The sequence below is a fragment of the Homarus americanus genome, unplaced genomic scaffold (genome assembly GCF_018991925.1).
Source record: "Homarus americanus isolate GMGI-L3 unplaced genomic scaffold, GMGI_Hamer_2.0 scaffold51128, whole genome shotgun sequence".
NCBI lineage: Eukaryota > Metazoa > Arthropoda > Malacostraca > Decapoda > Nephropidae > Homarus > Homarus americanus.
Window position 1 is genome coordinate 50,268 of NW_024732934.1, and position 13,222 is coordinate 63,489.

At 41.6% G+C, this 13,222-nt stretch overlaps 1 protein-coding gene across 1 annotated transcript; it reads left to right on the forward strand.

Moving 5' to 3' along the window:
- The first annotated feature begins 2,043 nt into the window (after positions 1-2,043).
- Positions 2,044-12,710, forward strand: LOC121869214 (JNK1/MAPK8-associated membrane protein-like). Its single transcript, XM_042370454.1, has 6 exons — positions 2,044-2,212; positions 4,068-4,305; positions 4,456-4,668; positions 6,147-6,316; positions 7,191-7,267; positions 12,465-12,710. The coding sequence occupies exons 2-6, from the start codon at positions 4,244-4,246 to the stop codon at positions 12,657-12,659; spliced, it is 717 nt and encodes a 238-aa protein (XP_042226388.1). The 5' UTR covers positions 2,044-2,212; positions 4,068-4,243; the 3' UTR covers positions 12,660-12,710.
- Positions 12,711-13,222: the final 512 nt, after the last annotated feature.

The window sequence follows — 13,222 nt, forward strand, 5'->3', positions numbered from 1 at the left end:
CGAGGCGGCTGGCGCGCTGATCCTAGGCGGGAGGTGAAGGTCCAAGCTTGGTCGGCGATTGTACCCCTACGTCCTTACCTGAGAGTTAGTCTGTCGACGTAGCTGGCTGTAAGCTGATTGGCTGGTAAGCGAACGGCAGGTGATCAGTCGGCAGTTGTAGGGGAAAGTATCCACTACAAGTCCATAACGTAATCCGGCCCAACAAACAACTGCCAGCCCCCATCTTGTGGCTGAGTTTGTTGGAAGGCGCCACGAGATGGGAACTCTACCATGGCGGGTGCTGCTTGAGTATTACTCCTGGTGCTGTTGAGGGTTATGTCTGGTTCTGCTTGGGCAGTCAAGTGTGGTAACTGGTGTCATTGCCATGGGTTTTAATGGTGCTAAGGTGTTGTGAGAGAGTTTGTGTGTTATTGTGTATGTACATCCAGTCGTGGTGTAAGTAGAAATTGGATCAGAGGGCCATGGTACAAAGTGAGTTCCTATTTGTGCATTAATATAACGTCATTTTAATAACCATTTTGTGTTTTTAATAAACCATTGTACAGTATAGTCTCGATTTATGCGGATTTGGTTTACGAGTTTGGTCATTTACACGGCACCTGGCCAGACCGACAATTATTGGTTACACGATTCATTCCATCATTTGTTTGGGAAGCGGCGCGGGCAGGGTGCGCACAAGGTCGCCCAGTCAACAAAACATTACCAAGTTCTTCACCCGCCACCCAACACAGCCGGCCCAAATCAGTCATAGTGAGAATATCGACTTTGAGGGGTTTGACAAAGAGGCCCTGCAAGCCTCTGTGGTGGATAGTGATACAAGTGACACAGGTGAGGGCCAATAATCTGCCCTCTGCCTCGGAACCAACCCCCCATCCCTGTGTGCCCAGCCATCTCTTCTACTAACGTAAGTATTAAAAAACCTAATATTAATGATATTTCTCTTAATTATTAATTGTATGTGCATACCATCATAAAATTAAGAAGTTATTTATACTACAACGTAGGTATTGTGTCGGAAAAAGTGGAGTTTGGGGGTCGGCTCAGTCTCTATTTCAATTAATCCCATATGTTCTGTTATTTCGTTTACCCGGACCTCCACGGGTTCAATTGACCGCATAAATGAAGACTCTACTGTATTTGTTGGGTCTATTATTCACCTGCAGTGTTTGCCGTTGTTCCTTCCTGTTGCTTGATACCATAATTACATGTCCCCATGGGCCTGACCCCTCGAGTCATGCTACCACAGGTCCACCCATGGGCCTGACCCCTCGAGCCATGCTACCACAGGTCCACGCTCTTATACTAAATCCTAGGTTAGCTTAGTTCGCCAACAAACTCTGTAATATGTTAAACAAGGGGTGCCGTCCCCCTCTGTTTAACTCATTAAACTTCTCTTCCAGCCTTTACCCCCCACTGACTTGTGCCCCTCATGTCTTGAGCCCCCCATCCATTCCCCACCTTAACCTAAAGAAAACGACGTGACGGATCAGTGGAGAAGATAAAGTATGTAAGTAAAGAAAATAATAAGTAATAAGTAATATAAAGCAATAAGTGCAGTTGTTAGTGTTAAATATATAAATCTTAGGTACTCTGTTGAAAGCATATAAAGTAATAAAAATCTTACTAGTAATTAGATAGATATTATTATATATCGTCTTAATAAAAAATTATTATATAATTTAATGATTTTTTGTTCGAAATAAATATAATTAATTATATTTGTTGCTTTGATAATTTGTAAATAAACTTATACGTATGATCACTCACATATTAAAGAAAGGCTTGTGATTGGTCAGGAAGAAGAAAAAAGATGAATGCTGATTGGCTAAGACATCGCTTAGAGAATATTAATGTACAATAAATACCACAAACAAATTTTTAACTCAATTATATGTTAAATTAAACATTAAAAATCCAATTAAAATCAAAATAAAACATTTATTTATTTATTGTAATAAATTTAAATACACTTTAATGTATATAAAATGTCTACAATAATATATGAATTATATATCCGTCCGGGGTAACAGAACCAACATAGTGCCAAGTGTTGTTTACATGATGGCCGACTGTCTCTCACTAGGACGGTTTTAACCTTAATTAAGGCCATAAAATATGTCTGCCGGAAACACTTTGGTTATACTGGTGTTACTGAGTGTCGTGGGTGGGGTAGTGACCTTCAAGGAGACTAAAGGCTTCCATTATGAGAAAGGTGGGGTGATGGTCAACTAGGGTATAGCCTGTAGACACCTGTAGCCTGTAGGCCCCTATAGATATCTGTAGCCTGTAGACACCTGTTGACACCTGCAGCCTGTAGATAACCTGTAACCTGTAGACACCTGTAGCCTGTAGATAACCTGTAGGTTTTAATATGGTTGTATCTCACTAAATAAATGTGTTGTTTCCGTCACACAGACATTGCTCTACACGTCCTCATCTTGACAAGTTCTGTAGTTATGAAAGTCTGACCATAAACTCGAAAGTAATTCTTAATATTTTTAAAGGTTAGGTTAGATTAGGTTTGGTTAGGTTAGGTTAGGTTAGGTTAGGTTAGGTTAGGTTAGATTAGATTAGATTAGGTTTGGTTAGGTTAGGTTAGATTAGATTAGATTAGATTAGGTTAGATTAGGTTTGGTTAGGTTAGGTTAGGTTAGATTAGGTTTGGTTAGGTTAGGTTTATGTTGTAATGAGACAAAATCTCACATGAAGAGGTAAGTTAGGAGGTTATAGTAGTAGAATATTATAGCGAGAGGAAATGGTAGCGTGTCTCGAGGGTGTGATGTCAACACTGTATATTAACACAGGCTCAGTACAAGTGTAGTATATAAAACACCAATGCGTGTTACAGCTTTATTTTACTAGTTCAATAGGGGGGGTTAATGGGGGGGTTCGTACACAATTTATGATAGACTATGGTATTCTCGTATAACCTAACCTCACAATTAGAATGGGCACTTCACTAAGTCGATCGTTGGGGAGGTTCGGGATCACCGCACTTCTACCGTCTACACAGCCAGCACTTACTGTTACACGTTGAGTTGACAGCACTCTGTCGGTGGACCCGGCTGAGACTTCGTTACACTTAGTGGCGGGCTTCTCTCGAGCGGGACTGGGGACGTGGTAGCTGGCCCTTCTTGGTTACAAGACACACTCTCTCTCTGTCTCTCTCTCACTCTAGGTAGAGGGAGGACTAGGACGTCCTATATATTGGGAGGCGAGCCGTCAGGTTGAGCTGATCGGGGGGGGCGGCGAAGGGTCTCCTTACATTTGCCCTGGCTAATGTGAGGTCAGGTCTGGACTTCTTCTGTGGTGTAGGTTATTGTATATATTGGGAGAGAGTCGGCCGGTGCCTTCTTACATGTGTCACATGGGAGGGGAGCCTGGCTGATTTATAACCCTTGGTCAGCCGCGAGTTACCCTACACTTGACCCCCCTAATGTCGGGTCAAGTCTGGACTGTTTCTGAGATGTAAGCTGTGGTCTGACAACCCATCACTACAATGTTAGGTTTATGTTAGGTTTATGTTAGGTTTATGTTAGGTTAGGTTAGGTTTACGTTAGGTTTGGTTAGGTTTATGTTAGGTTAGGTTAGGTTTATGTTATGTTAGGTTTGGTTAGGTTTATGTTAGGTTTACGTTAGGTTTGGTTAGGTTTACGTTAGGTTAGGTTAGGTTTATGTTAGGTTAGGTTTATGTTAGGTTTGGTTAGGTTTATGTTAGGTTTGGTTAGGTTTATGTTAGGTTTGGTTAGGTTTATGTTAGGTTTGGTTAGGTTTATGTTAGGTTAGGTTTATGTTAGGTTTGGTTAGGTTTATGTTAGGTTAGGTTAGGTTTATGTTAGGTTAGGTTTATGTTAGGTTTATGTTAGGTTTATGTTAGGTTTGGTTAGGTTTATGTTAGGTTAGGTTTATGTTAGGTTTGGTTAGGTTTATGTTAGGTTTGGTTAGGTTTACGTTAGGTTTGGTTAGGTTTACGTTAGGTTTGGTTAGGTTTATGTTAGGTTCGGTTTGGTTTACGTTAGGTTTGGTTAGGTTCTGTTTTTATTTATTAATGATACGTGTCATTCCAGGAGTCGTGACCAGCCTATCAAACTGCCCTGGTCGTTACTGCGGTCGCACGAGGCTAGTTAATGGCTCGTGATCGGCGTGTGGGGCGTGCGAGAGGGGCCTGAGACGTAACAACTACAGCGCCTGTGAAGAGTGTAGCGCCGCCCCAGAGTTCTACGACAAACTCTACCTCGGGTTCATGGGGCTGTTACCTCTGACGTTCCATCTTGGTTGTATAGACGCAGCGGCTAAGAGAAGAACGTAAGTTGATGTTATTGTTGACATTTGTTATTGCTTGTTGATGTTGAACATTATGTGAGGTTAGGTTAGGGAAGATTAGGTTAAGTTACATTAGTTTATGTTAGGTTAAGTTAGGTCAGGTCAGCAGTACTAACGACCCTTATCACACAGGTTCACACGAGAGGTAATGGCTCTATATGTATCGGCCATCGTGGAGGTTGGCGTGGCGGCGGTGGTGACGCTGCTAGTAACAGAGCCCTATGGATCATTCAACATCCGCTCGTGTAAAATTCGTAAACTGGCTGACTGGTATCCACTCTTCCACAACCCTGATCCTAACTATGAGGGAGTCTTGCACTCTACCCAGGAGGCTGTCTACCCACTGTGAGTATTGGGGTCTGTCTGTGTGTGTGTGTGGATAGTGTGTACATATGTGGATGGTATGTACATATGTGGATGGTGTGTACATATCTTGATAGTGTGTGTAGGCACCTGATATATACTATACATTTATCTCAAGGAAGTATTATGTAGCATTTAGTATCAATAGTACAGTAGTATGGTGGTAATAACAACATGTTACCTCGGTTATCACTTCATTATTTATTTATTTATTACATTTGTATTATAAGTATACAGTGAGTTCTGCTATAACGCGTGTTTTGATAACGCGAATTTGCTCTAACGCGATTTATGAATTCGGAACAATATTTGTATAACGCGATCGCTTGTTTGCTATAACGCGATTTTTGCTTACTATTTCTCCAATTTTGTGGTATTAACTGTGAATATGGTAAAGAAGAATATCTCCAAAAAGCATTCTGATGATAGAATTCCCGGTGATTATCGTAAAAGAAAGGATATAACACTTGAAGAGAAGCTTGATGTTATCAACCTCAAAATCACCCTTCTCCCCCATCAAGTTACATTCATATTTTTTCAAGGTAAAGTGTTAAATTTACTGTATGATTTCATTATTAGATATGAATGTAACATTTATTTAGACTGTGCTATCCTTTGTGTTAGGCTAACTACTAAATTTTTTCGATTTCGAGTAATCTGCACCTAACCCTATTTTCTCCATAAGCCCTGTTATTTCTATTACGCGATTTTCTATAACACGATATTTTACAAGAACACAATTATCGCGTTATAGCAGAACTACCTGTTATGCATATTTTACAGTTGAGTTGATATACATTAATAATAAGGGAGGGAAGCAGTACAAGGGGTGTATTAAGGTGGAACAAGAGGACAGAGCCGTCAGGATTATGACTAGTTGGGTATTATATTTATTGCAATAGTAATTACTTATTTATTTACATGATAATTTCTGATATAATGGTTTTGGTGGTACAATATAAGCAAGAATATATAGTAGGTATAACAAGAAATATTATTACTTAGACAATAGATATTTTTTAAGAGATTTAAAGGAAGGGAGCGGAGTCTTTGCTGGGATGGGTCAGTTGTTCCACACCTTCACACTGGGATATTTTATGGAGGTCTGGGACTGAGAGGAGCACATGGGGGGTGGTCTTAGTAGCTCTGGGGGCCTTAAGTTGTATCTCTGATTATTACGGAACTGGGAATAATTATTGTCAAGCAAGTGAGTCACAGATTTGTAAACAAAGAGGGCACAGCAGTAGGTGTTAATATCCTCGAATTTTAACATTTTAAATCTATAAAATTTTTCGTTTGTGTAATCTGTTTTTTTCAAGTTGGTCCCCATAGTGTGTGACAGTGTATCAGGTCCTGTTAGTGTGTACATGTGTGTGTGAAAGGCTTATGTAGGTATTTTTACCATACATGTGGATAATGTGTGTGTGTGTGTGTGTGTTTTAATACAGTTTTTCTTCCAGATATTCTATGGTGTTTGTTTTCTACACATTATGCTTGATGGTGATGTTACTAGTCTGGCTGATACTCCCGTCCAAACTCCTGCCCGGCCGAGGAAAGACGGCCATCTACTCGGCCCTGTACTTCCTGCCGGCCCTCATTGTCACCCATGCAGTCGGAGCCGGACTAATATGTAAGGAAACAGTTTATTTCCCAGTTAATTTTTCAGTTTATTTCCCAGTTAATTTATCAGTTTATTTCCCAGTTAATGTATCAGTTTATTTCCCAGTTATGTATCAGTTTATTTCCCAGTTAATGTGATGTGGTTATTGGTTAATCTGGGAACATTTGTGGTGTAAGTAGCTTTAAGTAACACCAAGTAACACAAGTAACATCAAGTAACACAAGAAACACCACGTAACACAAGTAACACCAAGTAACACAAGTAATGCCAAGAAACACCAAGTAACACAAGTAACATCAAGTAACACCAAATAACACAAGTAACACAAGAAACACCAAGTAACACAAACACAAAACAACACAAGTAACATCAAGTAACACAAGAAACACCAAGTAACACAAGTGGCACTAATTAACACAAGAAACATCAAGTAACACAAGAAACACCAAGTAACACCAAGTAACACAAGAAACATCAAGTAACACCAAGTAACACAAGAAGCACCAAGTAACACCAAGTAACACAAGAAACACCAAGTAACACAAGTAACACCAAGAAACATCAAGTAACACAAGAAACATCAAGTAACACAAGTAGCATCCTGTGTACCATGGGCTGGTGTCACAGTGTACATCCTTCTTTCCTCACACTGTTGAATGCTCTGCCTTCTGTGTTTCCATACAATCTGTCTCACTTTAAACAAGATGCTTCTCTGTACATTAATAAAACCTTTGGCCGGGTGGGTTGGTGACCTGTGGCCGGGTGGGTTGATGACCTGTACCCGGGTGGGTTGATGATCTGTACCCGGGTGTGCCTGGGTGGGCTGATGACCTGTGGCTCGTAAAAGAAAGAAAATTTATGTATATTTTTTTTATTATTTCAGATTATTCCTTCCCATACATGGTGATCATCCTCTCCATCATCTCAAATGCTGCTCACTTTGCCTTCCAGCTAGACCAGGTCAGTCATGTGTGTGTGTGTCATAATAAACGCACACCTATATATTATAATCTGTATTAATATATATATGTGTTAAATATTACCATGATTGCTTAATATAGTATCGCCATATGATGTTGTTGAGAATTACCTGATGATTACCGTAGACACCCTAGCTCCACCTGGTGTTAAGTTAGGTGTTTGGTTAGGTTAAGTTTGGTTCACGTCTCACACTAAGGCACAGTGATGGTGAAGGAACTGGCGTCGTATTATAAAATTTTGAGTTACAATATTAGTGAACTGTAAGTGTTGACCTTTGTAACAAAAAAACTCGTGTCGTCGTTTTTTTTTTAATCGTTTGTTCTGTTTTTGTGACTGGTGTTTTTCCTCTGTTTTTGTGACTGGTGTTTTTGTGACTGGTGTTTTTGTGACTGGTGTTTTTGTGACTGGTGTTTTTCCGACTGGTGTTTTTACTCTGTTTTTGTGACTGCGAAGTGCCTCTGAGGTGAAGCCTGACATTGTGTAGCAAACAGAGACTCCTAGAGGCTGTGTGTGAGTCATAGTAACATCTTCACTACACCTACAAGACTGCCCTTAGCCTCCAAGTGGACATATAACGACCAGACTTGTTTTTAATGATGTCGTTAACGTTATACGATCGTCTGACACGCTTGGACATTACCTGATTTAACCCCATGTTATAATGATTCCTTATTACGATATTTTTTATGAAAGTTCTATGTTATTTATTGTTATTTATGTTATTTATTACTTGTTATTTACGTTATTTATTACTTATAATATTTTTTACCTTCCGTTATTTTATTTAAGTGTTTTAAGCTTTTAATTAAGCAACATAGTGAACTAAGCTGTTGAGTCACCAGGGATGATATTACCACAATCAATCAACCAATCAACCAGTCAATCAATCAACCAACCAATCAATCAATCAACCAATCAATCAATCAACCAATCAATCAATCAATCAATCAACCAATCAATCAACCAATCAATCATTCAGGATATTACAATTTGCGACTTTTTTTATTTTTCTTCTTCCCGGGAACATTAACCCCATCGTGAGTAGGGTGACACCTAAACGTTTGTGTGTACATCTGGGGCCCTTTATCCTAGATCTTGGGGCCATTTATCCTAGATCTGGGGCCCTTTTATCCTAGATCTGGGGCCCTTTATCCTAGATCTTGGGGCCCTTTTATCCTAGATCTTGGGGCCATATCCTAGATCTTGGGGCCATCTAGATATCCTAGATCTGGGGCCATTTATCCTAGATCTTGGGGCCCTTTATCCTAGATCTGGGGCCCTTTATCCTAGATCTGGGGCCTTTATCCCTAGATCTTGGGCCATTTATCCTAGATCTTGGGGCCCTTTATCCTAGCTCTTGGGGCCCTTCCAGCTCAGGGGCCCTTTGTCCTGAATCTTGGGGCCATTTGTCCTAGATCTGGGGGCCCATTTATCCTAGATCTTGGGGCCATTTATCCTAGATCTGGGGCCCTTTATCCTAGATCTGGGGCCATTATCCTAGATCTTGGGGCCCTTTATCCCTAGATCTGGGGCCCTTTATCCTAGATCTGGGGCCCTTTGATCTAGATCTGGGGCCATTTGTCCAGATCTGGGGCCCTTTATCCCTAGATCTGGGGCCATTTATCCAGATCTTGGGCCCCTATCCTAGATCTTGGGGCCTTTATCCTAGATCTGGGGCCTTTATCCCAGATCTTGGGGCCCTTTATCCTGATCTGGGGCCATTTCCTAGATCTTGGGGCCATTTATCCTGAATCTTGGGACCATTATCCTAGATCTGGGCCATTATCCTAGATCTGGGGCCATTTATCTAGATCTGGGGCCTTTTATCCTAGATCTTGGGGCCCTTTATCCTAGATCTTAGGCCATTTATCCTAGATCTGGGGCCATTTATCCTAGATCTTGGGCCATTTATCCTACAGATCTTGGGGCCATTTATCCTAGATCTGGACCCATTTATCCTAGATCTTGGGGCACTTTATGCTAGATCTGGGCCCTTTATCCTAGATCTTGGGGCCCTTTATCCTAAATCTTGGGCCATTTATCCTAGATCTGGGGCCATTTTATCCTAGATCTTGGGGCCATTTATCCTAGATCTTGGGACCATTTATCCTAGATCTGGGGCCATTTATCCTAGATCTTGGGGCTTTATGCTAGATCTGGGGCCCTTATCCCTGAATCTTGGGGCCCTTTATCCTAGATCTTGGAGATCTGGGGCCCTTTATCCTAGATCTTGGGACCATTTATCCTAGATCTGGGGCCCTTTATCCTAGATCTTGGGACCATTTATCCTAGATCTGGGGCCATTTATCCTAGATCTTGGGGCCATTTATCCTAGATCTGGGGCCCTTTATCCTAGATCTGGGGCCCTTTATCCTAGATCTTGGGGCCCTTTATCCTAGATCTGGGGCCATTTTATTGTAAGGTTGGCCAACTAACTCACTGGCCCACTGTCTAACTCGGCCCACTAGCTCACTGACGCTGGCTTATCGGGACATCGGGAAAAGACCAAAATTCCCGATAAATCCCGATAATAATGTGATTGTGGCTAAATATTCCTAGTGCTGAGAATTGGAGGAAATCGTTTCACATTTGGTTAAGGTTGGGTTAGGTTAGGTTAGGTTGAGGTTGGATTATCATCAGCATAAATTAAATGTTTATAATCTTTAAGTGATAATTTTTGTATAATATTTAATTTATAAAGATTAACTAGTGATTTATTATGTGTACACAGTCACTACCAGACCAGTTCACAGTCACTCTGTCTACAGTTAATACACAAGTTAATTACCACAGTTAACACACCAGTCATACCAGACCAGTTAACAGTCACTCTCTCTACAGTTAATACACAAGTTAATTACCACAGTTAACACACCAGTCATACCAGACCAGTTAACAGTCACTCTCTCTACAGTTAATACACAAGTTAATTACCACAGTTAACACACCAGTCATACCAGACCAGTTAACAGTCACTCCCATAGTCAATACACCAGTCACCACCAGACCAGTGCTAACAGTCACCTCTACAGCACACACACAAGCACTCACACACAGTTAACACACCAGTCATACCAGACCAGTTAACAGTCACTTCATAGTCAATACACCAGTCACTACTAGACCAGTTAACAGCTACTCTCCCCATAGTCACACACCAGTCACTACTCAGACCAGCACAGTCACTCTCTACAGTTAATACACAAGTTAATTACCACAGTTAACACACCAGTCATACCAGACCAGTTAACAGTCACTCTCTCTACAGTTAATACACAAGTTAATTACCACAGTTAACACACCAGTCATACCAGACCAGTTAACAGTCACTCTCCCCATAGTCAATACACCAGTCACTACCAGACCAGTTAACAGTCACTCTCTCTACAGTTAATACACAAGTTAATTACCACAGTTAACACACCAGTCATACCAGACCAGTTAACAGTCACTCTCTCTACAGTTAATACACAAGTTAATTACCACAGTTAACACACCAGTCATACCAGACCAGTTAACAGTCACTCTCTCTACAGTTAATACACAAGTTAATTACCACAGTTAACACACCAGTCATACCAGACCAGTTAACAGTCACCTCCCATAGTCATCACACCAGTCACTACCTGTTCAGTTTAACAGTCACTTCTACAGTTAATACACAAGTTAATTACCACAGTTAACACACCAGTCAAGTACCAGACGAGCACAGTCACCTCCCCAGTCAATACACCAGTCACTACCAGACCAGTTAACCGTCACCTCCCCACAGTCAACACACCAGTCACCACCAGACCAGCACAGTCACTCTCCCCACAGTCAATACACCAGTCACTACCAGACCAGTTAACAGCTCACTCTCCCACACACACCAGTCACTACCAGACCAGTTAACAGTTACTCTCCCACAGTCAATACACCCAGTCACCACCAGACCAGTTAACAGTTCACTTCTACAGTTAATACACAAGTTAATTACCACAGTTAACACACCAGTCATACCCAGACCAGTTAACAGTCACTCTCCCCGCAGTCAATACACCAGTCACTACCAGACCAGTTAGCAATCCCGCTACCTCCCACAGTCAATACACCAGTCACTACCAGACCAGTTAACAGTCACTCTCCCCACAGTCAATACACCAGTCACTACCAGACCAGTTAACAGTCACTCTCCCCACAGTCAATACACCAGTCACTACCAGACCAGTTAACAGTTACTCTCCCCATAGTCAATACACCAGTCACTACCAGACCAGTTAACAGTCACTCTCTCTACAGTTAATACACAAGTTAATTACCACAGTTAACACACCAGTCATACCAGACCAGTTAACAGTCACTCTCCCCATAGTCAATACACCAGTCACTACCAGACCAGTTAACAGTTACTCTCCCCATAGTCAATACACCAGTCACTACCAGACCAGTTAACAGTCACTCTCTCTACAGTTAATACACAAGTTAATTACCACAGTTAACACACCAGTCATACCAGACCAGTTAACAGTCACTCTCCCCATAGTCAATACACCAGTCACTACCAGACCAGTTAACAGCTACTCTCCCCATAGTCAATACACCAGTCACTACCAGACCAGTTAACAGTCACTCTCCCCATAGTCAATACACCAGTCACTACCAGACCAGCACAGTCACTCTCTACAGTTAATACAAGCACACACAGTTAACACACCTCAGTCATGGCCTGGTGACCCAGCCACCAGCCACCATAGTCAATACACCAGTCACCACCAGACCAGTTAACAGCTACTCCCATAGTCAATACACCAGTCACTACTCAGACCAGTTAACAGTCACTCTACAGCTAATACACAAGTTAATTACCACAGCAATACCACCAGCCTGCTACCCAGCATTTCAGTTAACAGTCACTCTCCCATAGTCACACACACCAGTCACTACCAGACCAGTTAACAGCTACTCTCCATAGTCAATACACACCAGTCACTACCAGACCAGTTAACAGTCACTCTCTCTACAGTTAATACACAAGTTAATTACCACAGTTAACACACCAGTCATACCAGACCAGTTAACAGTCACTCTCCCCATAGTCAATACACCAGTCACTACCAGACCAGTTAACAGTCACTCTCCCCACAGTCAATACACCAGTCACTACCAGACCAGTTAACAGTCACTCTCCCCACAGTCAATACCCGGTCTACTAATGGAATGCGTCATGGAAGTGAGAAACCTGGTCATCTTGCTAGGACACTGGGGACTCCTTGCCATCACCCAGCTGAGGGAAGGAGTCCTACATGGCCCCCTCTGTGCCCTGGTGCCTCTGCCGGCCCTCTTCTATATCTTAACGTCACGATTCACCGATCCTTCAAATTTTAGCTGAGTGGGATTTGGGAGGGAGGGGGAGGTCAGCTGGGTTTGGGAGACACCGAGAGGGAGGGGGGAGGGAGGGGTGTGAGTGGGGAAGGGAGGTGTACAGTGTTAATTTAAACTGTATATTGGGTATTCTGGGGAGGATAGTCTGGGAGATAAGGTGGGGAGAGTAATTGAGGTGGGGGTGGGGGGGGGCAGGGTGGGGGGCTGAACCATATATAATACTAGGGGCCCAAATTTATCTCATGAGGTTTGTGTTAAATATTAGTATTTTGGTTAGGTTATGTTTCGTCACCAGAACTGTATTCATTACATGGTCTTGCCTGTATATTTCTGTACCTGTGTTTATAATAGTGTTTATTATTATTATTATTATTATTGTATTTTTATTATTATTATTATTATTATTTTATTACTTCAATATTATATGACAATAAATAAATAAACTTATTCTTCATTTATTTCAACATTAAGCTTCTCTCTATCCCTTCAAATTACAGTACAAGATCAGTCCTCTTATCACCAATAAAGGCTGCAGCCTCTTCTGAGTCACAACACAGCAGCCTTCAGCAC

Coding starts and splice junctions, on each gene's coding strand:
- LOC121869214 (XM_042370454.1), top strand. CDS start 4,244: ATGGGGCTGTTACCTCTGACGTTCCATCTTGGTTGTATAGACGCAGCG. Junction 4,306..4,455: donor GCAGCGGCTAAGAGAAGAAC/GTAAGTTGATGT, acceptor CTTATCACACAG/GTTCACACGAGAGGTAATGG. Junction 4,669..6,146: donor CAGGAGGCTGTCTACCCACT/GTGAGTATTGGG, acceptor TTTTTCTTCCAG/ATATTCTATGGTGTTTGTTT.